The sequence below is a fragment of the Xenopus laevis genome, chromosome 2S (assembly GCF_017654675.1).
Source record: "Xenopus laevis strain J_2021 chromosome 2S, Xenopus_laevis_v10.1, whole genome shotgun sequence".
Classification (NCBI taxonomy): Eukaryota; Metazoa; Chordata; class Amphibia; order Anura; family Pipidae; genus Xenopus; species Xenopus laevis.
Window position 1 is genome coordinate 126455034 of NC_054374.1, and position 27113 is coordinate 126482146.

A 27113-nucleotide genomic window follows, 5' to 3' on the forward strand; every position below is an offset into this window, starting at 1 on the left:
TTTACAGCATCTTCGCTCTCACATGTTCTGAATATAATTACCCAAAATACCCTAAAATGTTAATATTGCGTAAAAATTAAATAGTTTCTAATTTGACCTCTGAAAACACTCACTGAGCATTTTATGTTGCTCAAAAATCCTAACTCTAATAACTGCAAAATGGGCAGTATGACTTTCTGCTCAAAACTATCTACAACCACCCTTTTCTACTGCCTGTTTACTCGTTACACAAAGAAAATCGTATTACTACCTTGTATGTCTAAAAAAGGTTTTGGTGATGTCCAAACTGTAATTTATTGCAAATAAAATACATACATACATACATGTAATTGATAATATTTACAGAGTTTCTTATTTCCATGAAATCTTACCCCTAAGCTTTTTGTTGTGTTGAGTCCAACTCACAGAACAAAGAATTTTGTATGAAAAACCATAGTAATTCTGAGCCAACCACCTGTTTGTGTACACAGATTTCTTCAGTGTGTACAAGAGATGATTATTCTGCACTGAAAAGTAATTAGAGCAAACATTTCTTCCATAAGATTTTGGAAGAGGTGTGGGACTGTTTATAGCTGTTCTACTGAAATGTTTTGAAGAACGGCATTGCTAAGGGAAATGGGAATTTTGGCACCTGCTCAATAATACAAATTGAAATATTCAATATACAGTTTTCTCTATACAGAAGGATAGCTAAATCTGGCCATACATGGACCGAAAAAATTGGCTTCTTAGCGGCACGTTGTTGCGACAATTTTATCAAAATGATATGATTGTTTGCAACAGTTGATCTGACAGGTTTACAAAATGTTGTTGATGAAATTTGTCAGTGGATGATAGTCAAATAATCATCAAGTAAACAAAGGGACGTAAATCCTCCATTAAAGGAACAGTAATATCAAAAAATGAAAGTGTTTTAAAGTAATAAAAATATAATAGTGTTGCCCTGCTAAAACTGCTGTGTTTGCTTCAGAAACACGACTATGGTTTATATAAATAAGCTGCTGTGTAGCAATTGGGGCAGTCATTCAAAGGAGAAATGGCTCAGGTTACACAGCAGATAAGCTCTGTAGAACATAATGTTATCTGTTAACCTGTAGACACAGAACACACCGGCACAACATGGGTAATTCTAGCAGGTTTAACCTTGCTCGTTTATTGCAGATGCAACGTTTCGGGGCGTGACCCCTTTCTCAAGATAGAATTACCCATGTTGTGCCGGTGTGTTCTGTGTCTACGCTGTTTTTGAGGTTGCCCAATTCCTCTATCATCGAGCACCTGGGATTCGTTTGACGTTGGACGGCCAGGGTGTGCGAGTGTAAGTTTTTCTTTTTTGCAATTATCTGTTAACCTGTGCCATATAGCCTTTTTTTCAATTACTGCCTTTGCTACACAACAGCTTGTTATATGAACTATAGAAGTGTTTCTGAAGCAAACAGATCAGTTTTACCACTGCAGGGCAACATAAAAAACTTAATTTTTTATTTTACTGTTCCTTAAGGGTTAGGCCACACTGGGCATTTTGGGGAGATTTGGTTGCCTGGCGACTAATCACCTCTTTGCGGCGACCAATCTCCCCAAATGCTTTCCCTGACTCTGCGCCCGCTTAAAATGAAAAAACGCCGGCACTAATCACACGCGGCGATTCGTTTTCCAAAGTCGCCCGAAGTTTCCTCGTGAGGCGACTTTGGAAAATGAATCGCCGCGTGTGATTAGCGCAAAGACAAGGCGATTAGTCGCCAGGCGACCAAATCTCCCCAAAACGCCCAGTGTGGATTTACCCTTAGTGTGTGAGAACTTGCAGGCTATATGACAAAAATACAACCAAAGCCTCCTCGCATAGCGTTTACAAGAGATGGCAAAAATTGCTTGAGTGTAGCCATCTTAAGGCTGCATAAGCTAAATGTGTGTTGCAAGAGGAAATGTACTTTTCTTTTCTGTTTAACTTGTATAAACAGGAGTGTGTGCTAAAACATGTAAATAACTTGTACATCATGAAAATGTGCCCTAATTTTTGTTCTTTGGATTTCTAGAAAGTGCATTGAACGGATTGCCTGTTAATACCCCGCCACGATCTTCACGACGTAGCCAGAATAGAAACACACGTGTGTCACCACAGTCTGAAACAGACTCAAAAGTGCTAGAGTTTCTTTGCAGCCAAAATTATTGTCCTATGGATGAGGTAATACTTTTCACAGTTTAATTTGTTTTGGTCCAAAGAAGTGTTTTTTGTTTTTTTTATAACTGCATCTACAGCTCTCCAGCCCCCCCTTTTTTTTTTTTTTTTGCTGATGGGGGGGGGGTTTAGGAAACTAATCCTTTTAAAATGCACTAATATTCACACTGTATATGGGAAAAGCGAGTAGTGCAATACTGCCGACGGAGATCCCAATACCCAGTAATTTATGCAAAGGGTTTAAATGGATGCTTAAGCAAATCAAGGCAGCTGCATGTGCTAATGCAGAAGTAATTATAATATTTTGAGTTGTCCTCTGCTACAGAGGACTCCCTTTCTCATATTCAAGCAAACAGAGATCTGCATCTAATCCCATTAAGAAACCCACAAGTCCCATCACTCAATGTGCAAATACCTTAAGAAATACCGTAAAGAATGTTAACTTCAATTCTCATGTTACTCTTGGCCCTTTGATACTGATGCATTATGAAAACATGTAAGCAAAACTTTTGACTAGAAAAGAAATGTGTATAAAAACAAAATTTACAAACAATAAAAAAAAAAATTTTTAAATTTAAAAATGTTATTGTGCCCAATTTCTAGGAAGTCGCACTGGATGAAGGGGCATGTCCCCGAAACGTTTGCTGGGATCTCACAAAAATAAAAAGAGCTTTTTAAAAAAATTTTGCAAAGGCAGTATGTGGAGTGTTTCTATGTTCTATTTGGTTTTGAGTATAAGCTATTAAGGCACATTCAACCTATTATCGTACGTTAATTGTTTGCTGTAAGACATTAACAAGGCACTTTAATACTAATACCACACCTAACAGTTTCTCTGTGCATAAGTCCCCAAAACTGGCAATGTGGCATGTTAAAGTGTAACTGTATTTGAATAAACTTGGTTATGTTTGTCTCCGTAAGCTTTCATGGTTTTCTACAGAATATGCATCTGTGTAAACCTGTGGTTGCAATTCATTCAAAAGTGGGCAGAGTTCTGGGCAGCTTGGAAGCTAGGTCTGGCCAAACCCATTATCTGAGGGACAATTCAAATTTAGTGTGGTTTGCATGTATATAGCCTTTCTGCAAATGAAGGTACAGGATCTTATATCCAAAAAGCTTTGGACTTCTGGTTGTCCTGTAGTTTGCATCATGTAGTTTGCTAATGTGCTGATATAACAAAGATGCATTGGAGAAATCCTATAAATTTGATTGTGTCATAAAGATGTTAGTAGACTTGCTCCCAGCAATTTCAGGCATCCTTAAATAGCAAAATTTGATAATTTCTTAATGATTAAAAAAATGTGACTCTTTTTTTTGCTTAGGTGAGAAATGTCTATTCCACAAGTTTTGTTGATTTTTTGGCATCTGCTGGAATTTCATCTAATGAAGGTATTCCAAAGGCAAGTATTTTACTGGTTACTTTTGGTTTTATTTTTTTTAAGGTAGACGTTGACAGAATATGCTTACTTTGTTCATACATTCTGTTAGATATATAAAAAAAAAATTCAAATCTGGCTCCCCAATGCAGCAAAACTGTACTTTGCTTATCACACTGTGACCGTAGTTTGCTTTAACATTTCCAGAATTAGGCCATCACTAACTGTACTGCTTTTAAACATTCTTATACATTTATTGCACACCAACTTTTTCCTGTCTAGCTTCTGTGCATTGTTTGCCAGTTTGAATGGTAAACAATCAAGACCTAATAGCCATGCAGGGGGGTATTTAGATTTATATGGGCAGACCGACATCCTAGAATAACCCGGCAAACAATTTATAAATGTACAAAATACCATGGCAGCTTGTGTGCCATACCTCCAAAATTAATATATAGCCTCCCAACTAACGCCTTATCCATATGCACATTTAAATGTTTTTTAAACATCAATTCTATCCAGCCTTCACCTGTGCACTTCTATAGTCTGCAAAATTCTGGAAATCCATATCTATCCCCATATCCGCTTTCAAGGGTAAACAAAACTGGATCATGGTTAATGAAAAGCTGACAGGCATACTTAAGGATAAACACAATAAATTTGTAAAAGGGGAACTTGGTACACTAGGAACTGCTTCTTCTGAGTGTCTCCTTTCTTAGCTGTTGGCCTTTTAGGCTTTTTACCACTAAATTTTGGGACCTCAAAGGTATCATTTTATTGCACTTTTCTTTATTGCTTTTTTATAGAAACCATTGATTTGATCTGACTAGTTGAAAAGTTATTTTTCTATTTTGCTTTCCTTTGGTTGCACTGTACAGAGGATAATCTATTCATGTCTCTTTCCTTCTTTCCTTTACTCTTTTCTCTATTTATTCTTCAAATGGATATCTGAAACACATACCAACAGTATTTTAATATCTGTTTTATATAATTCAAAATTTTAATAATTTTTGAAAAGCAGAATGCATACATTTTACTTATTTTCCTATATATGAAAATGTTAAACATTATATGAGTAGTTTTTATCTCATTATCTTGGAAAGGCAGTTGGATAACCCAAAGATTGACCTTTGTATTTCTACCTTAATATTTAAGGTAAGAAAAAGGCGTGCATATACAAATTAATATAATTTTCTATGTAAATGATTCTCATTTAGGTTGAAAGCATATCAAGACAATATGAAGAACTGTATCACAAGCACAAGGATTTAGATGCCAGGTTGTTTTTGGAAAATGATGAAACATTGAAAGTTGATGTTCAAGACAGGTAGCAATTATCTAGATTTTATCCTGAATATACTACCTAAAAGTCAACAATATTAGCTGCTAACAGTTTTTTTTTTTTATTGGGGACCAGTCTATCCCTGTCTTCTCAATTTATGAAATTGATTTGGTTGTTTAATAAATGATGAACACAAGAATAATTACCTATATGAGTTTTTGCTGTAAATGGTATACTGAGACATTTTTGACACACAATCAAAAAAGTACATTCAATCTATTAAAGTGGTTGTTCACCTTCAAATTACTTTTAGTATGATGTAGAGTGATCTTCTGAGACCATTTACAATTGCTTTTCATTTATTATTATTTGGTTTTGGAGTTATCTAGCTTTTTATTCAGCAGCTCTCCAGTTTGCAGGTTCATCAATTTGGTTGCCAGGGTTCAAATTACCCTAGAAACCATGCACTGATTTGAATAAGAGACTGGGATATAAATAGAAGAGGCCTGAATAGAAAGATGAGTAATAAAAAGTAGCAATAACAATACATTTGTAGCCTTACAGAGCATTTGCTTTTTAGATGGGGTCAGTGACACCTATTTGAATGCTGGAAAGAGAAGAAGAAGGCAAACCATTAAAAACATATAAAAAAATAAATAATAAAGACCAATTGAAAAGTTGGCCATTCTATAAAATATTAAAAGTTAACTTAAAGGCGAACCACCCCTTTAACAGAGGTCAGGTGTTCTTTTGGTTCAGACAAAGACCAGTTGAATGGGTTTACAATTAGTGTATGTATGTAATTTTAAAGGAGAACGAAAGCTACAGAAGCATTTTATTGCCAATAGATTAGCTGCAATAGTGCAAGCTAGAATGCTATATTTATCCTGTAGAATGTTTTACCATACCTGAGTAAAAAGCTCTAGAAACTCTGTTTGTTTAGGATAGGAGCTGCAGTATTAACATGGTGTGACATCACTTCCTGCCTGAGTCTCTCCCTGCTCTGGGCTCAGATTACAGTAGAGAAGGGAGGGGTGGGGGCAGAGGAGCAAACTGAGCATGCTCTTGCCCAGGGCAATGAGGTTTAAGCTGAAGGCAGGAAGTCTGATACAGAAGCCCATGTGTACACAATAGAAGGAAAGAAATGCAGTGTTTCTTTTGACAGGGGACTCAGAGCAGCACTACTTTTGGGGTTTACTGGTATATTTAGATGGACCTTTCTGATAAGGCTTACTTAGTTTTAACCTTTCCTTCTCCTTTAAGGTATGATAATCCAAATCGTGTTTACATTTGTAACCCGGCCAGTAAATCAGTTCTAAGAAGAAAAGATCAATGGTAGGATGAAACAGAACAGGGGTGGGCAGCTGAAAAAGATGATGCCAACAGCAGATGGATGCTGGCATTGGGCAGCTGAAGTTTCCCAGCAACAGCTTCTTTGAATTGTTCAAAACCGAAAGGTGGCAATAGTGGAGAGAAACCTTACCGGTGATGTTGCCCATAGCAACCAATCAGCAATTAGATTTCAACAGCAATAAAACAAATGCAAAGATGTAATTGGTTGCTATGAGCAACATCACCGGTAATGTTTCACATCACTTTTTACACAGCATGATAAATAGACCCCTAAATGTATGATTCGTTACACTGGCAATTTGTTAATCACTTATCTATTTTTTTCTTGTTTGATACCTGCTTTATAAAATGTCTGCTTTTCAGTAACACTGATATGGAAGCAGAAGTACAAGAATGCAGAGCAAGTAAACAGCCCAAATTATATTTTACTATTATTCTATACCACCCCAAATCTAGAGGGGGCAGGTTGTGGGCAGCACATGGGCGCCTCTTAAAACACCCTCTAACTTGTGTGTCATTAAAACATGCAGGCTAAGGGTGCAACTGACTTCAAAGCATATCTCGCCTTATGTCCAGCCTTATGTCCAGCCTTAAAGGAGAGGGAAAGCTACGGAGGCATTTTATTGCCAATAGATTAGCTGCAATAGTACAAGCTAGAATGCTATATTTATTCTGTAGAATGTTTTACCATACCTGAGTAAAAAGCTCTAGAAACTCTCTGTTTAGGATAGGAGCTGCAGTATTAATGTGGTGTGACATCACTTCCTGCCTGAGTCTCTCCCTTCTCTGGGCTCAGATTACAGTAGAGAAGGGAGGGGTGAGGGGAGAGGAGCAAACTGAGCATGCTCTTGCCCAGGGCAATGAGGTTTAAGCTGAAGGCAGGAAGTCTGATACAGAAGCCCATGAGTACACAATAGAAGGAAAGAAATGCAGTATTTCTTTTGACAGGGGACTCAGAGCAACATTACTTGGGGGGTTTACTGGTATATTTAGATGGACCTTTCTGATAAGGCTTACTTAGTTTTAACCTTTCCTTCTCCCTTATGTCCAGCCTTATGTCCAGCCTTATGTCTGAGCTTTTATCTAGTATCATTTTTTTTTCTGGTGGTGGAACTAGGGAAGCCAGATTGTGCTTCTGCCCAAGGCTTCTTTATAGGAAACGGCCACTCCATGTAGGAAACTTTTAAACACCAGCATACTTTATCAGATCTTCACAGAGGAGCAGGCTGAGTCCCTGCATAGGACAAATATTTCCCTTTATCCATTGCATGTATTTTATTTTCAGTTTTGAGTGAAGTTTCATTTTTATGAATATTTTAGAATGTGCAAACAGAATGTTACATCTATTGGAATTCTAATATGTTCAATGTTTTTAAATGGGTTTATAATTTTTAAGCTTGGACCTTGAGAGAACACCTCGGAAAGATGAATCTGAAGTTTTTCCAGTGCCTCCCCAAACACCAGTCAGGTGAGGACATGGGATGTCATATGGTTTTTAATCACTAGTCTATATTTGGTATTCATCAGTAAAAAGCAGCAGCACTCCGGTAAGGCAACATTTTAAGGATTTACTCTAGCCATTTATCTAGCTTGTTCTTGGAATATATTGAGGGGAAAGTGTGGGCTGAAGGCATTCTTTGGCCCTTTTTTTTTTTTTTTTTTTTTTTTTTAGCGATCAGGGGTCCCTTTTGCTCCTAATAGTTTTTAAACAAAACATGCTATCTCTACTGCAGGAGAATCACCCTTAACCACTTCCCATGCTTCTCATTGTCTTTAATAATAAATCCATAGAATTGCAGGTTTGGGTGCTTTTTCCACCGAAAAACCTCTTTTGTAGCATTTTTGAGGTGAAAAGTCCTCTTACCTGCTAGCGCAAGCTGCAAGAGATGGTCACTAGCATCTCTGCTGTTTGAAAATCTGCTGCATTAACCTAAAGTGTTAACCTTTCTTTGCCAGTGACTTCAAATTGAGAAACTGTTATATAATTAAATTTTTGCCGTTTCTGTATCTTGGGAACTCGGTTACCTTATTTTTGCTTTAAATGCTCAAAAATTAAATCACTTGCTTTGAAACCTGTTTTATATCTGCTACAAACCTAGTAGTCAAACACCCATGTAATAGAAGTAGACAATCTTACTTTGTCCAAACCTTGATGCTAAGCAGTAGAACACCGCCATAATATATATTTTGTATGTGGCATTTAGTTGGGAAACTGTTTCTTAGACAAGGCATCCCAAAGAATGCTGATAATTGCTAATAAATGTCTATCTTTACACTTTGTTTTGTTATTTGTGTGGAATTGCATGAAAAACTGATTTTGTCATTGCATTATGGACCAACTTAAAACAACTAAAAAATATTGAGGCAATTTCTCTTCATATGAATGACATGACTGGCAGTTATTGTCCATTTCTCAGAGAAATGTATATTTCTGTATGCTTGAACACTGGTGGTCATTTGGTGGAACTGAACGCTTGGACAGGGACCACTTTACAGTACACATACATGCATATTAGTCCATTTAATCTTTTTTTTTGATGTACATTAACTTATTGTACAATCCTTAGAGTATAGTATTGTTTAGAACATAAAATTGGTACATCTTGTAATTTTTTTACTGTATGTTTGTTTCTATAGAGCCGCAATGAACACAGTTCAGCAGCTGATGGTTACTTTAAGCTCTGCAAATGACAAGCCACCTGACACACTTGACTCCTATTTTAGTGTAAGTGACTAAATCTATCTGCTCATTTATAGGGATGCACAGATTTGGAGTTGGAAAAATGGGACAGTAACATGCTGGTCATTTGACATCTGTATACTATTGGCACAAATCTCACATTTTTCTTTTAACTCAGGGTTGCTGTTCTTTTCCTTTCAGATTGCAAGCCAGGCCCCTCTTTACTTGTATTAGTTATAGTATATGTTTATGTAATCTGTTTGTTCAATGTATTCGCCCATTTCTGTTACAGCTTTGCTGAATAAGTTGACACTTTATTATAATAATAGTAATAATAATAAGTATTTATAATTAGTAGTAATGCAGTATGTATGCATGTGTAGCATCCTTGAGTAATGAGAGTAGGGCTTGCCACTTTGAATTTATATTATTATAGTAATGCTTTGCCTTTGGGTGACTGCAAGTTAATTAGATTCTTCTGTTGAACCCAAAACCATGCCTACTTTATACTTGAAATCTATGGGGCATATTTATCAAAAAGTGAAGTTAGAGGTCTCCACAGTCCGCTCGAGTGAAATTCTTCACTCTCCATTCATTTCTATGACAGTTTTAAGAGTATTTACCAATGGATCAAAGTTACCGTATATACTCGTGTATAAGCCGACCCGTGTATAAGCCGAGGTACCTAATTTACCTAAGAAAACTGGAAAAATGTATTGACTCGTGTATAAGCCTAGGGGCCCCATGTCAGATTTCAAAATGTGAATATCGAGACATAAGTCAGCTCATTTTTACATTTAAAAGAAATGATTTAACAGATAAAATCATATTGAGAAGTTTGTAGACAATTTTGAGAAAAAGGAGTAACAAAAACTATGGAACAGAAAACTATGGAATCAGAGGCTGCACACTACCTCCCCACCACCCGCACGGGGCCCCCAGCCACAAATTCCCCTCTGTCCCCCCTTCTCCCCCAGTGCTTACCTTCTTCATGTGTATTACAGCTGCTATTGAGTGGGGGAGGTCAGGAAGGAGTGAAGGCAAGAAGCAGCTCTGCCAGCCGCAGGAGTGGATCTGGGCTGACGAGGCCCTGGGGGCCCACCTAATGTTCCCTCTTATTCCTTCTCGGCTATACGCTCCTTCCGCGGCCCCAGCAGGACTGTCTGTGACTGACTGTCACGATCGCCGCCCGGAGCAGGTCCAGGAGCTCCGGGCGGCGCGTCCTTCCCTGCCGGCGTTCGCTCCCAAAATGGCGGCGCCCATGGCCGCCACGTGGGTTTTGGGCTTATACGCGAGTATATACGGTAACCCTTTTATAAAATATGCCTTTCAAAATAAATGGAGAGTAGTGGATTTTCACTCTAGACTGTGGAGATCTCTAACTTCTTTATATCTAGTAATTATTTTGTTTTGTCCAGTTAAAGCAGGATAAATGCAATCTTGTATACTGAGAAAAATAAACGCCAATACCTGTGATTCAAAAGTGGGGTGTTCCAGATTTATTAAAGTGCTCATGACATGTAGTTTAGATCTTATTTCAGTATGTCGAAGTCTATATACAATTTTCATTTTTGCGATCGCTCCCCTTTAAAACTAACCATTGTCTTAAATATCTTCAGAACTGCACCGTCAATCCAAAGACCAAGATAACAGACAGAATAGAACATTTCGGACATGTATTCAAAGAAAAGTTTGCCAGTTCCGTTGGCCAAGCGTGTGCAGAAATTGGATACCAGGTAAATTGTTGTAGAATTTTTTAAGTTTTAATGTTATTATGTTAAATAGCATGATAATTATCTTCAACTGGATCTGGATTTTTTTTAAAAAATATAGATTATGGAATATAGAATACTGAACTTGTGCTTTGCTACAGGACACTGGTCTGAACAGTTGTGTGACTAAGGAAATTCAGGCCCTGGGGGCAAAATTTGCACAGTTGCCCCACCTTTCAACTGGACATCTATATGATCAGCTAACTGCCACAAGCCTGCACTGCTTTAGGGATCATGGGGTTTCAGAGAGACTGCTCTCCTCTGTGAGCACTCTCAATGTGTTTATGTGCACAGACAAAATTAGTTATTTTGGCATGCAGTACATGTTGAAACATGCCCCTTCTCTTTCCAAACAATTGTTCAGACCTCTCCTTTCACATATAGATTGTGTGGACTAAGGCATAAAATACATGCACTTGTGTAAAACTGCTTTGAAACTTTCATCTTAAAATCATTTTAAAATGTACTGACAAACTTCTCTTAATAGTGTGCCAAACAAAACTGTAACAGCTATTTTTCATACGTGCTTATTGTGTGGCTCCCCATTAATCCCTGGTCAGACATTCCTTGCCTTGGTGTTTTTTTTTTGAAGCATTTCGCATACTTTCACCTTCTAGAGCTCTGGAAGAAGCTGGAAGACATATGGTAGATTTGCAGTTCAGCAAATGAACTTTCTTATTTCTTAAAGATAAGTACTTTGATGGTAGCTAAGCAGTATGTTGGTGGATAAAAACATTCTATTGGGCTTATTTAATATTGACATTTTTTTTGTAGACGTACAATCCTCTTGGTGGACTGCCAGCCTACAGAAGGCTCAATTTGGTAGTACGCCTGTCTTTTATTACAACCAAAGGTTGCCGCCCAGCCAAGAATTCCAAATTAAGCACATGCTTTGAGGCCACTGGAAGCAACATCCAGAGGGTTGGGGAGCAACATGTAGCTTATAACTATTTTGTAAGACGTGGGAGAAGATGTCTGATTTTCTTTTGATAAGTTAATTGTTGTTTCATTACCAATTGGTGTATACTGTTTAAAAATTTAAAAAAAAAAAAGGGGGGGGGGAGCTGGTTTGTGATGTCACAATTTGAGAAAATTATGCAGTTATAATAAGGCAGGCCCAAATCATGTGAAAAAGTGGCATGTTGGTTCTTGGCTAGCAATCATGGTTAGTCTGCCTTATACGCTGAATTTTGATAGTAGAAAATCTTGTATTGCTTGAATATATATATTATAAATATGAGGGTATTCTCTTTTAAATAGAAATTTGTCTTTCTCATTGCACAAAATGAAAAGTTACCTGTAACATCTCCCTTGGGGATTTTATATAAGGTTATGAAACTAATAAACAAGTTTTCGTTGACTGTCTTTTTTACAAGCTGATATCCTATATGTATTGGTCCATGTGGTTCATGACCCATGGATACCATGTTGGTTGTTTGGCCTACTTCCTGGATCATATTTACTTATTAAAGATTAAAGGAGTAAATCTCCATATGTATAGCCAGAGTTACTGTCTGAGATAGTTCTTGGTATGTTAAACCATTTCTTCCTTTGCAATGTGATGTCATGCACAATCAGAAAGAATGTTTGCACAAGAATGGTAAGTGGAGTGTAACTGTCGGTCAACTGTGAGTCTTCCTGTAAAATAAACTGTAAAGAGCCTTTTGTTCATTCATGTGGTGTCACCAACCTCTCTGATCTTTTCACTCAAGACACTTTTCCTCCTTGCCAGCAGCACATTTCAGATGACTGTATTTCAGTCATCTCTAAAGAGGATTTGCAGTCTTAGTAATGTACTGTCGAGTTCATTTATCTCTCCCAGCAGCTAACTACTTTTGCTTCTTCTAAATATGCAGCATGCTGTTAAAATTTAAAGGAACAGTTTAGTGTAAAACTTTGTAAATAGGTTGTGTGATATAATTTGTTTTTTAATATAGAATATATAATTAAACTGTAACGGGTGGCGTGAACGTATCTCTAACAATAGCCAGAACGCTACATCTTCCTTTTTCAGTGACTTGAAGGGGGGGGGGCACTTGGGACATAACTGTTCAGTTAATTTGCTTTTGATCCTTGGCATGCAGCTCAGATTCAAAAGCAAATTAACTGAACACCATTTGAAGATGTTTTTCAAGATAAAAATACACATAAGGAATATCATTTATCACAATATTTGAAATTAGTTGAATACTAAATGACTAGGCGTTATTCTTCATTTCTCCTACTACATGTTAAAATGTACATTTCCTCTCTGGAATATCTGTAGCATAATGGTGGGTCTTTTTAGGTAAACATTCTATATAGCTAGCTATTAGAGGTGTCAAATCCAGCACAGAAAAGAACTTTGTAAATTTGATAGCAATGGTATTTATCTTTACATAGCATTGTTTCCACTCGGAAACAATGATACAAAATATATTTAGATTCTTAAACTCTTAATTGCTTTCATATTTTTTTTTATCATATTTCAATTGGAACAAAAAACTGTTTCCATCTATGTATGTAAATATATTTTTCTGTGTCTTTATAGAGGTACAAACTTGGAGTGTGTTTATATTATCGAGTGATGGAAGCTATTTTAAAAACGGTAAGCATTATAAATAGTCATACAAGTAGCTGTGTAAGAACTAAATTGTACTTTTTTTCTAACTGTCCATTTTCATTGCATTTTAGGAGGAAGAACGTTTATCTGTACACAATTTCAGGTTTGTTAACAAATGTATTTATTGTGATTTGTATTGTAAAGTGTTTCAAAATAACACTGAAAACCTGCCTCAAGTTATTCTTTCTTCTACTGTGTTTTTTGGATTATGTAAACTGACTAAAGCTGGCCATACACAGGCCGATTAACGCTGCCGACATGGCCGTGTCCATGGGGACGTCGATATCCTGCCAAAAATTGGCCAGACGTTGATCAGGCAGAGTTAAAAATCCTGATGCAGTCCCACGATACGACTGCCCGTATTGCCTGCATTATGATACAATCGTTGGGCCCTAGGGATCAGCCCAATATCGCCCACCTCAATGTGGGCATATCATGGAGAGACCGCTCATTTTGTGAAATCGTCAAACGAGCTGATCTCTGTGTTTGTCCACCTTAAGATTTAAAGTACACATTTTTCATTTACAAAAGCTTGGTACGTTGACAAGTGTAGCAAGAAATTTACAAAATCTGTTTTTGTGTTTGTTTTCTAGCAAGCTGTTAAATAATGACATCTTTCATATCTGTTTGTTGGCCTGTGCTGTTGAAGTTGTTGTGGCTTCCTATGCAAGTAAGTATTATATTCTCAAACTAAATGAATTAGTCCTATGAAAAAATTTGGGAACCCCCTCTTAATGCTTTGGAGTTTTATTTGTCAGTGGCTAAGCTTTCAAAGCAGCAACTTCCTTTTAATATATAAACATGCCTTATGGAAACAGTAGTATTTCAGCAGTGACAATAAGTTTTTATTGGATTAACAGAAAATATGCATTATAACAAAATTAGACAGGTGCATACATTAGGGTATCCCAACAGAGCTATTACATCAATACTAGTTGAGCCTCCTTTTGCAAATGTAACAGCCTCTAGATGCCTCCTATAGCCATTGATGAGTGTCTGGATGGTGGTATTTTTGACCATTCGTAAATCTCTCCAGTTCAATTAAATTTGATGGCTGCTGAGCATGGACAGCCTGCTTCAAATCATCCCATAGGTTTTCCATGATATTCAAGTCGGGGGATTGTGACGGCCGTTCCAGAATATTTTACTTCTCCCACTGCATAAATGCCTTTGTAGATTTCGAAGTGTGTTTAGGGTCAGTGTCTTGTTGGAATATCCAACCTCGGAGAAACTTAAACTTTGTGACTGATGCTTGAACATTATCCTGAAGAATTTGTTTATTGGGTTGAATTCATCCGACCCTCAACTTTAACAAGGGCCCCAGTCCCTGAACTAGGCACACAGCCCACAGCATGATGGAACCTCCACCAAATTTGACAGTATGTAGCAGGTGATGTTCTTGGAATGCAGTGTTCTTCTTCCACCATGCAAAGCTCTTTTTGTTATGGCCAAATAACTAAATTTTTGTCTCCAAAAATGAGCTATTGCATACAACAATGCTACTCTGTTTGTGGTGTGAGTGCAGAAAGGGCTTCTTTCTCATCACCCTGCCATACAGATGTTCTTTGTACAAATTGTGCTGAATTGTAGGACGATGTACAGATACACCATCTGAAGCAAGATGTTCTTGCAGGTCTTTGGAGGTGATCTTTGGGTTGTCTGTAACATTTCTCACAATCCTCCGCATATGCTGCTCCTGTATTTTGCTTGGCCTGCCAGACCTGGGTTTTACAGCAACTGTGCCTGTGGCCTTCCATTTCCTAATAACATTCCTTACAGCTGAACCTGACAGTTTAAACCTCTGAGATAGCTTTTTGTAGAGTTCCCCTAAAACCATGATACTGAACAATCTTTGTTTTCAGATCTTTTTAGAGTTGCTTTGAGGATCCAATGCTGTCACTCTTCAGAGCAGAGTCAAACAGAAGCACAACTTGCAATTGGCCACCTTTAATACCTTTTCTCATGATTGGACACACCTGCCTATGAAGTTCAAGGCTTAACAAACTAATCCAACCAATTTGGTCTTGCCAGTAATCTGTATTGAGCAGTTACATGCATTCAAATTAGCAAAACTACAAGGGTACCAAGTTTTTGCACAGCCAGCTTTTCACATTTGATTTAATTTTATACAACTGGATACTGCTTCACTAGAAAATTTTGTTCAGAAACCACCCCAGTACTCAGATGTTCCTGTAAAAGGAAAGCCATACCGCTGTTCTCTTTTTTTTGTTGAAAGTGGAGTAAATTATTATGCAGGCTGAGAGGGGTTCCCAAACTTTTTCATATGGCTGTCAAGTTTTAATGTCAATGCTTGAACCATTACCACTGTTAAAATTTTTTGTAGTAGGTCACCACTCCTGACCGCAACAGCAGAGAGGGAAGGCCAAATTGATTGCACAGCTTGGCCAGTACTGAATGGCTATTATCAGTGGCAAGTGAGATTTTTTTTGCCACTAGTATTGCCATGTAACTGCTTACAGCAGCACAATGATAGTACTTATGTTGCATGGGTATGTTGGACTAACACAGATTCAGTAGTCTAAAAAGTTACTTATTTACCAATTTTGAAGTATTTTATCCTGTCCAGGTCTGTAGTAACGGTGTTTGAGGCATTAAAAATAAAGTTAATTTACAAAGGCCTACATTTAACTATATAATCAGAAGAAAAGAGAAATATATATTTAGAACATTTTAGGAATCCTCCATAAAAATGGTGGGGCATGGTACATCATTCAAAATACATGATGTTTTTTAACACCTAGAATTTACTACATTTTGGGGTGCCTGTATGGTACATTGTTGCAGTATCAGCCTGTTGAAACTATTCAAAATATTCATATTTATAATATTTTATCTTTGAACCTGAGATCATGTGAGATGTATGTGTGAGTCTTCTATTTATTGTAGAAAGCTTGTACTAAACACCTTCCTTTAACAATGATTTACAGTTTGAAAAGTTAGCGTAGAAACATGTCTATTAAAATACATGTTATACATCAATTGGGAGTCCACATCTGATTTCCATCTAATTAAGCCCAAGGGACTCGCCCCAGTTCTCAGGCAATAACATACAAGAAATTCCTTTATCCAAAGATAACTGTCCCAAGGCTTTTTTCAGTAAAAAAAATGTCATTTTATTTAAATTAGCATTAAAACTCAGATACAAACAAACCCCACCAGGCCCACCTTACGCGTTTCGCACCCTCCGGCGCTTAGTCATAGGTGTATCTGTGAACAGCATGTCCTCTGCGAGATTTATACCTGGCCTGGTGGGGTTTGTTTGTATCGGAGTTTTAATGCTAATTTAAATAAAATTAAATTTTTTTTACTGAAAAAAGCCTTGGGACAGTTATCTTTGGATAAAGGAATTTCTTGTATATTAAAATACATGGTTCCTTTGGGTTAACCTACTGTTAAATGGTTGGTTCACCTTTAAGGTAAGTTTTATTATGTTATGGAACTGCCAATTCTAAGCAACTTTTCAATGGGTTTTCATTATTTATTTTTTATAGTTATTTGCCTTTTTCTTCTGAGTCTTTGCAGCTTTCAATTCCCTTCTAAAAAACAAATGCTCTGTAAGGCTACAAATGTATTGTTATACTTTTTATTACTCCTCTTTCTATTCAGGCCTTTCCTATTCATAATCCAGTCTTTTATTCAAATCAATGCATGGTTGTTAGGGTAATTTGCACCCTAGTTACCAGATTGGTTAAGATGCAAATTGAAAAGCTGCTGAATAAATAGTTAAATAACTCAAAAACCACAAATAATGAAAAATGAAAACAAATTACAAATTTTCTCAGAATATCACTCTCTACATCATACTAAAAGTTATTTCAAAGGTGAACAACCCCTTTAATTAGACGATAAAGAAGCTCTTCTTTAATAGACTTTTTGACCTCCTTATGAATCCTAATTAATAGAGAAAAATGTATTGCTCAGCTACTTACATTATCTAGCATGGGTGAGATTGCTACTTATATAAACAATGTTTCTTATGTATATTTTTTTAGGAAATGCTTCTCAGGCATATTGCAGTTCAGGAACCAATTTGTCATTTCCATGGATCCTGCGGGTGTTTGAAATTAAGGCTTTTGACTTTTACAAAGTGATTGAATGCTTTATCAAGGCAGAACCAAGCCTAACCAGCAATATGATCAAATACTTAGAGCGCTGTGAGCACCAAATCATGGAGTGCCTGGCTTGGCAGTCAGTAAGTAAATGTTTTTTTGTAATTTACATATGTACACTACATTGCTAAGCAATGTGAAACCATTTCGTAGATGTGTTTTTAGTGGTAATTTATAGTTTATTTCCCTCTAAACTGTGCTCCCATTCTTCAGCAGACAATGTTAGCGCAATCTAATGTAAAACAGAAGACCTTGGATGTATACAGTGAATGCAGTATTTACTCGTATCTTTAGGTGTTGAACCTATTACTGTTTCATCCTCTCATCTGTATTTATTCTGCAGTACAAACTCAATACATACAAAGCATCATCACACAAGGGCCAATTATTTTCCACAAAACTGGTCCTTTTCTGTTATCTCAAAATTAGCTGATTTGAATATCAAAATCCATTTATAACTCGATATTTTGGAGAATTTGTTTAGCATTGTGTATGTGATTTTTTTAAGCTGAATGCTTTGCCATTGCCCTTTGTAATCTTGCTGCTAAAGGACTGGGTTGGTATTTATATAAAAGCCATTTCAGCATCAACCATCTGATAATATTTATTTCTGGCAGTTCTGAACAAGTCTGAATGAGCTGGTTTCAAAAAGGGAGGATGTTTTTCTTTTTAAATAGTTCAACCAAGAATTAAAAATGTATTTGACTTACATTGGTTTTAAATTATGTGCATAAATCATGGTGTTCATTCCACCATGTTTTTTCAGCACTGCTTTTTCCCATGTTTCATGTTTACAAAAAGCCTTACCAGTTCTATTGTGTTTAATTAAACTTCAGACACTCATGTTTCTTAAATACCCTAAAATAATAATAGAACACGTATACATGCATCTTAATTTTCAGAATGAATTGCCTATGTAAACTTAATTTTTTTTAATGTAAAAACATTCTTCACATCGGTTTTGTTTTCCCCTACCTCAAATAATTTTCTATAAGTTACTGGGTATAAATACCGTATCTGTTCTACATAGTAAGTTAGGTAGAAGAAAGACACACGTCCATCAAGTTCAAACCCCATCTAAAGCCTCTCTAATTTGCCTCAGATGGGGAAAAAGGTCCTTCCTGACTCCAAGATGACAGACTAGTCCCTGGATCAACTTGTACTATGAGCTATCTTCATAACCCTGTATTCACTCTCTTGCTAAAAAGCCATCCAAAAGTCTAAAATAGAATAAGACTAGAAATGCTGTATTTTGTATACTAAATATAAACATGAACTTACTGCACCACAAGCCTAATCAAACAAATAATTTATGCTTTCAAAGTTGGCTACGGGGTGTCACCATCTTGTTACTTTGTTAAACCTCTTTGCAAGACTAAGACTGTGCACATGCTCAGTGTGGTCTGGGCTGCTTAGGGATCGTCATAAACAAAGCTGCTTGAGTTCTGCATGGCTGTTCATAAGTATGATTTCTTTTTTTCCCCCTGCTCAGCAGTTAGGGACCATCTGACAATTCCTATCCACAGCAGTAAATGAAGGGAGAATTTCACTGCATACAGTCGGGTTTCTTTTAAAAAATGGTACACATTTTTTAATTAAAGTATATTGGAGATAGGTGTTTTTTTTTTATTAAAGTAAAAATGGGATTTTATTTTTTTGCCTTTACATGTCCTTTAAAGCTATTAAATGTATCAGCCTGTACCACTGATCCAGGGAGAGAATTCCACATCTTCACAGCTCTCACTGTAAAAAAAACCCTTCAGAATATATAGGAGGAACCTGTTTTCTTTTAATCGGAGTGGGTGAACTCGCGTCCGCTGGAAAGACCTACTGCTAAATAAAGCATTATTAAATGATCCCCTTATATCCCCTTATATATTTATACATAATTATCATATCACCCCTTAAGCACCTCTTCTCCAGCATGAACAACCCCAACTTGGCCAGTCTTTCCTCATTGCTTAGATTTTTCCATACCTTTTACCAGCTTAATTGCCTTTCTCTGTACCGTTTCTGATACAATAATGTCCTGTTTGAGCACTGGAGACCAAAACTGTACTGCATGTTCTAGATATTCTGACTTGTTTGAATCCATTAATACATCTGGAGTTCAGGGTCTCTAAGTAGAGTGATTACTCGCCACATAAGGGAAGAGCCCTCAGCACGGGGAGCGGACAAGCCGAAAAAACGTTTGGAGCAGGTACTCCATGAAGTCAAACTCCCACCAGGCAGATAAATTCAAAGTGAAGAGTTTATAGTGTCCCACAGCCTTACGCGTTTAATTTCATAAACACTTATGAGGGAATCATAAAAAGGCATGAGCCATGAGGCTGATAAGCAGAACATTTGGGCTTAGCTGATAGCTGTAGCAGATTTGGGTCAGACTGCATCAGTCCAATTTTTGGGACTCTCTGACTAGATGGCTTAAAGTGGACCTGTCACCCAGATACAAAAATCTGTATAAGAAAAGTCCTTTTCAAATTAAGCATGAAATCCAATTTCTATTTTTTATTAAAGCATTCATAGCTGTTGTAAGCTCATTTAAAAATCTCAGCTGTCAATCAAATATTGTCTGCCACTCCTCTATGCCATGGGCATAGAGGTGGGGCAGACAATTACTTTCACTTTCCATTCAGCACTTCCTAGATGTCACTGCTCTCCCCACATTCCCCCATTCTCTTAACCATTTAATTGTGTAGCCAGGGCATGGGGATGGACATGGGGTCCCCCATTCTGGTGCACAAACAAGATTCTGAGATGATACAAGGCTTGCCTTAATGACAGTGTCCACAAAATGGCTGCTGCCTTCTAGTTATAATTTTGAAATTCCAAACTGAAGGCAGCAAGATACAAATAATTTATATAGTGTAATTAAAATTAATTTTGCTTGACTAATGTAATAAAACAGGATTTTGAATAATTTTTTTGGGTGACGGGTCCCCTTTAATGATGTCATAAGAATACTACGTTGTAAAGAACCAGCTATCTCTGCAGTGTATTGTGTGCAAATGCTGAATCATTAATACCATTATGTTGTAAACCTTTCCCTTACAATTCCTAAAGAAGGGGTATTGATATTTATTCAGACCCCAAACAAGCTGAACATATTTCTAACTCGTACTATTATTAAAGTCTCTGAAAGCCATCATTACAAGTATATATTAAGCATAATTATTGTCTTCTCACACACACCCTTATAGGAAGCAGGAAGATTCTTAGTAACAAAAGTAAATGGCAATTATAGTAGCATAAATATTTACTTTTTGCTTAACATTTATGTAGACCTTTCTGCTGTACATTGCTTATGCTATGTACTAGGAAATATACCCTCTGGAGCCTTTAATAAAGCATGTTGCATCTTCTGTATATTTAATAACCGACACTCTCAATAGCTTGTAGAAGTTTATCCTTCTAAATAGTGCTTAGTGATCTCATATGTTGTAATCATTGCTTTATGATGTCACTTGCATTGATGTTAAAGTGATACTGACACTAAATTTCTTTTCAAAATATTAATCTACATCAAAAGTTACCTATAGGTCATACTGATCATTTTTCACTGATTGTTCTGCTTTTGTAAGTAATTGCTGAAATCCGTAAGTATGTGTAACTGTCTGTTATCTTAAAGGGATCGTGTCATCGGAAAACTTGTTTTTTTTTTTTTTTTTTTGAAAAATGCATCAGTTATTAGTGCTACTCCAGCAGAATTCTGCACTGAAATCCATTTCTCAAAAGAGCAAACAGATATTTTTATATTCAATTTTGAAATCTGACATGGGGCTAGACATTTTGTCAATTTCCCAGCTGCCCCTGGTCATGTGACTTGTGCCTGCACTTTAGGGGGCAAATTCACTAAGACTCGAAGTTGCGCCATGCGCAACTTCGCCGCACTTCGCCAGGCATAGTTTCGCCAGCGCTCCGCAAATTCACTAAAATCCGAAGTTGTGTTCAGGGGTAGCGTAAGGTTGCGAAGTTGCGCTAGCGTTGATTCGCTATGTAAAGCGAAGTTATGCTAGCGAAGGCTAATTTGCATACGGCGCAAAATTCAAATTTCAATGGAGGAATACGTATCCGCACTACAAATGCCAAGAAAACCTTCAAATCATCAAATAAAATTTTTATTTTGCCCTACACATGTGCCCACTGTCTAGGTAAGTTGCCATGAGTCAGGAAATGTAGGGGGGAAGGAGGGGAGCCCCAAAAATTTTTTCGATCTTTTTCGTCCTATCACCCATAATGTAGAAAACACGCCAGCGTTTTTTGGGACTTTTTTTGGAAACAATCTCTATCTACTCTATTGCGCTTCGCCAGGTCTGAGGTGGCGAAGGAAGTCTAGCGTAAAAGGTAGCGTTCAGTACACTGCGCAAGTTAGTGAATTTGCGTAGTTACGTCGCTAGCGAAAATTCGCCTGGCGTAAGGGTGCGAAGTAACACTAGCGAAACTACGCCAGCGTTCGTTAGTGAATTTGCGCAGTAACGAAAATGCCAAACGCTAGCGAATTAACGCTAGCGTTCGGCGCTTAGTGAATTTGCCCCTAGGAGAGAAATGCTTTATGGCAGGCTGCTGTTTTTCCTTCTCAATGTAACTGAATGTGTCTCAGTGGGACATGGGTTTTTACTATTGAGTGTTCTTAGATCTACCAGGCAGCTGTTATCTTATGTTAGGGAGCTACTATCTGGTTACCTTCCCATTGTTCTTTTGTTTGGCTGCTGGGGGGAAAAGGGAGGGGGTGATATCACTCCAAATTGCAGTACAGCAGTAAAGAGTGATTGAAGTTTATCAGAGCACACGTCACATGACTTGGGGCAGCTGGGAAATTGACAATATGTCTAGCCCCATGTCAGATTTCAAAATCCAATATAAAAAAATCTGAATTCTTCTGAAGCAGCACTATTAACTGATTCATTTTGATTTTTTTTTCCATGACAGTATCCCTTTAGGCATTTCCATAGTATTGGAATTGGTACAATTAAGTGTTGTAAAACAAAATAAGGATACATAGGCTAAAGTTGTCTGTTATGGGGTAACCCACAAATGCTTCATTGATTTTCCTGATTAGTTTTGCATACAGTAGAACGTGTATTTCTGACATGCTTTCATAGAAATGATCTTCATTGCTAACACACAAATCTGGAAGGTCACTGCTATAATAAAATTGTGTAGGTTTAATTGCTTATACCACAGCATCTTGTTTGATGTGCTACGGATGAGAAGAGCCGAGTACACCTCTTGGAGAACAAACATTTCCTTTTCTTTGCTAACGGTGAACTGCATCCATGTAGTGCAGTGGGAATGTTCTAATGAGCTTTGTCAGATTTTAGGGTCCTAAGAGTATAATACCTATAATGAAGGGAACACTGCAAATAAGATTCAACGCTGAAATGGAGACTAAACCAAAAAGGGGGGTTTAAACTGGGAAAATTGCAAGAGCATTTAAGAAGATGCAGGGAAAGACAATTAGCTGGCCTTCCCCTGCCCTCAACTACACCTGTCTTACCTTCTTCCAGCACACCCAGCCCCTACCCCTTATCTTCACTATTTGTTGAGCACCTTTATTCACTATATACAAAGCTGTAAACAAAGGGAGCCAGTAAATGATTGACCTGTTGAAAGGGTTGTACTGTTGGCAATATACAGTTGTGTTCAGAATAATAGCAGTGCGATAAAGGTCAAAATCCTTATAATAGCTTTTATTCCGTACACGCAAATGCATTTGGAACACTGCACATTCTATTCAAAATCAAAACATGAAGAGACATTTATCAAATTCCTTTATAGAAAGTGAAGAAAAGGGAATATTCGGCTGTATAGCAGGGTCTGCATTCTTCTTTACAAACTCAAACATTCATTGTATAAACCGAAAAATGTTTCAAGATTTTGCTTTCATTTGAATCACTAAACTAAACTAGTTGTATAATCAGTGTTTCTGAGAACTGCTGCACATCTGTGTTACATGGAGTCCACCAACTTCTGGCACCTGTTACATTCCACGATTCTTCTGCATTTCTTGGTTATGTCTCAGAAACAGCATTTTTTATGTCACCCCACAAGTTTTCTATTGGATTAAGGTCCTGGGATTGGACTGGTCACTCCATAATGTTAATCTTGTAGGTCTGGAACCAAGATGTTACTCATTTACTTGTGTGAGTGTGTGTGTGTTGGAGTCGTTGTCTTCTTGAAACACCTATTTCAAGGAAATTTCCTCTTTGGCATTAGGCAACATGACCTGTTCAAATATTTTGATGTATTGAAACTGATCCATGATCCCTGGTATGTGATAAATAGACCCAACACCTATATAAATAAATGATGATGATGATAGTATGAGAAACATCCCCATATCATGATGCTTGTGCCACCATGTTTCACTGTCTTCACGCTGTACTGTGACTTGAATTCATTGTTTGGGGGGTCGTCTGACTAACTGTCTGCGGCCCCTAGACCCAAAAAGAACAATCTTACTTTCATCAGTCCACATGCCACTTCTCTTTAGGCCAGTCAATGTGTTCTTTAGCAAATTGTAATCAGCACGTTTTTTTGTTTTTTTCCCCCCCCCCCCCCAACAATGGGACTTTGCGGGGGCTTCTTACAGATAGCTTGGCTTTACATAGGCGTCTTCTAATTGTAACAGTTCTCACAGGCTACTTTACACCTTCTTTGATCTTCCTGGAGCTGATTATTGGTTGAGTCTTTGCCATTTTGGCTATTCTTCTATCCATTATTATGAATGGTAGTTTTCCTTTTTCTTCTACATGTTTCAGGTTTTGCTTGCAATTTTAAAGCATTTGAGATCATTTTAACTGAGCAGCCTATCCTTTTCTGCACTTCTTCATATGTTTCCCCATCCAACCAACTTTTAAATCAAAATACGCTGTTCTTCTGAACAGTGTCTGGAAAGCATGCACAACATTTTCTGCCTTCCTCCCTCAAATAAGGGGCATGATGACACCTGTCTTTTTTTTTATTTTATTTTTATTTTTTTACAGAATGAATGACCTAACTAAATGAACTCCACTCTATTATTTGGAACAAGCCTGCATTAATGATTTAAATTACACAGAATCATGACTGTTGGTTTTCTATTTCTCTACTACACCTACTAGTAAATAGTTTGCCATGCAGAAATATAATTTCTACCAAAAACAGTGATTGATCAGGTTAGTGATGTTGGACTGCTGCTCTGAACACAACTGCGTGTCCAAAATGCCCATGTTGCCAATTGCTTATGCAATGAACTTATATATGTGAATAGTTAAAAATTGTAAGACCTTTCACCTCTGCGTCACTGTGAAAGTAAGTTTATCTATGTTAAGTCTTGTCAAGATAAAGCAGTACCATGACTCATTATGTGAAATTTCCAACATTCATGTATTTGGCAAGACTTCATCATTTATAAAATGAATCGCTTATTAAAATCCTTGACTCACAAGTTAGTTTTATTTTTTGGTTATACAGGACATCTTAAGCTGTCTGACCTAAAAGTGTTCTCCACTTTGTTATATCAAATGAAGATGGTCTGGGTGATCCTGAGACAGTAAAGGATTTGCCTGGTGTAATAAAAACTCCTGCCGTATGAGTCATGTAGTAGTGGGCTGCTTTTTCCAGTCGGTAGTGAATCAAGTCATCATGTGGGCCTGGCATGATAAAAACACTGTCTCAAACATATAAATAGGCTTTGTCAGACATAAACAAATTATTCAGTGACCGCTTGGTGTGGCTGTGTACATGTGTAAGCATGATCATACAGCTTCAGTTATGACAAGCTGGCTTATTGCAAAATAGGGCATATTGTAATGCTTTCTATATACCCTAGTGCCACATATTGTTTGTGCAAATGTATGAATTATCAATCGTTTTTATTAACATTTTCATTAGCACACAGTGGATATTAAGAGGAGTTGTGCATATTAACATTTTTAACCCCAAACAAGGGAAGACAAAACTTATCTATTGTTTATCACCATCATGTACAGATAACTTTCTTACTCCTCATAAGGACTAGTGTATTTGTAGATGTTATTAGTGATGCAGCAGAGTCCTCTATAAAAGCTTCAATTGTATACCAAATCAATCCCAATCCCTATTTGCATATTTAAATACCTGCCAAACTCCGTTCAGTATTTTATACTGACAAGTAACGCTATTTTTGGGTGTCCTAGTTGGAAGACTCGTCTGGTCAGGGTTTATTGCCACTAATGTTCTACCTGTTTTCTGCCTTCAATAGAAAATGCAGATTGGTTTTTGGAGTTCACTGACCCTAGCAACCAAAAAAAACCTCAGCTCAACAGGTTTAATTTTTATTATAATGATTTTTCATTCTTTGTATTTGTTTTGAGCCAGTTCAGTGTGAAAATAAAAACGGGGTAAATTGCCTGTGCAAAAAAAATAAAGTACCCCTTGTTTAAAACTATAAGGATATTAAGATGCCATGGAGTTCCATGGTCATATAAAAGCAGGTGACAGACCAAGTGCTTTTATACAGGTCATGGGATTGCAAAAAAAAAAAAACCTAACATCTTCAGTTTTTTTTCAGCAGGGGATACAATATCCATTATAATAAGTTTCATTGGTTAATTTCACATAAATTCCATCACGAAGCACTGATTTTAACTGACCTCACTAAGCATTGTTTATAAGGATATAATTTAAAGGATAATAAGAAAAGTAATCCAGTTGTGTCCCCTTAGGACAAATTTGGGTAACATGATTTATATTAAAAGGGCAAGGTCACCAGGGACGTTTTTAACATTGTGGTTTTTAGATACGTGCAGCCGAGAATAAATACACCAATGAAATCACATGCGCATGATTAGGTGCGCTTGGCAGCCTGTAGTTTTCTTTTCCCAACATGCATTTCTGTATTTAAATTGTTCCCCACAATTCTGCTCAGAAGAATTTTATTAAACTTTTGTGACAAAAAGCCAAGCGGAAAAGCAATTTAATGGAAAATGATCATCAATACCCAACGTAATTGTCACCAGCAGACAACACCCCAAATATGTATATGCACAGTCCATCTCGTAGCATTTGGCCGACATATTGAAGGTACATAACGTATTTCCGCGAAGTGTATTTCCAAACATGCAGATCCCATAGAGTTTAATGATATGACAATTGCTTGGCGTATTGGTGTTTCTGCTGAAAAACACATACTGGCGAATGTTGACTCGCAAATGCCCAGTGGGAATTGCTGAACTCAACCTGTGTGACCACACACAATCTAATCTGATTTATATCAGTAGAGCAGGCACACTGAGCAAACACTTGTCCTGTCCCTTAGCATCTCCAACCTTCATTGCTGCAACCTACTCCTCACAGGTATTGCAACAAATCACCTTTCACAACTCCAGTCTGTTCTAAATGCTGCTGCTATACTCCATCAATCTCATTGCTCAACATCCGCCACTCTACTATGCATATCCTTTCACTGGCTTCCAAACTACTCACGCGTACATTCAAGGCCCTTAACAATGAAGCCCCTCTCTATATTTCATCTCTGATCTCAAAATACAGTCCTTCATGCAACCTTTGCTCTGCTTCTGACCTTCTCCTCTCATCACTTCAGCCCATTCTTGTCTACAAGACTTTTCTTGGGCTTCTGCCTTTCTCTGGAACTCTCTGCCTTGAGACTGTGTCCTCCAAACTTTCTATCGTACATTTTACGATTTTAAGACCGACATCTGTCAGAAAATCGGCCGGGTTTAAAAATCTTTATTGGTCCCTGTGCAATCTATGCAGGGCCAAG

General features: G+C 37.2%; 1 protein-coding gene across 2 annotated transcripts in view; it reads left to right on the forward strand.

Annotated features, from left to right (window-relative positions):
• Positions 1-27113, forward strand: part of rb1.S (retinoblastoma 1 S homeolog) — a 97397-nt gene that overhangs the window by 14813 nt on the left and 55471 nt on the right. Inside the window, exons 8-18 of one of the 2 annotated variants that reach the window (XM_018249968.2) lie at positions 2031-2179; positions 3496-3573; positions 4767-4876; positions 6095-6166; positions 7581-7652; positions 8822-8909; positions 10484-10600; positions 13167-13223; positions 13310-13341; positions 13832-13908; positions 17252-17451. In XM_018249968.2, the coding sequence (XP_018105457.1) occupies positions 2031-2179; positions 3496-3573; positions 4767-4876; positions 6095-6166; positions 7581-7652; positions 8822-8909; positions 10484-10600; positions 13167-13223; positions 13310-13341; positions 13832-13908; positions 17252-17451 (1052 nt within the window). The remainder of the gene's footprint in view (positions 1-2030; positions 2180-3495; positions 3574-4766; positions 4877-6094; positions 6167-7580; positions 7653-8821; positions 8910-10483; positions 10601-13166; positions 13224-13309; positions 13342-13831; positions 13909-17251; positions 17452-27113) is intronic. The other variant, XM_018249969.2, reaches the window with a different exon arrangement.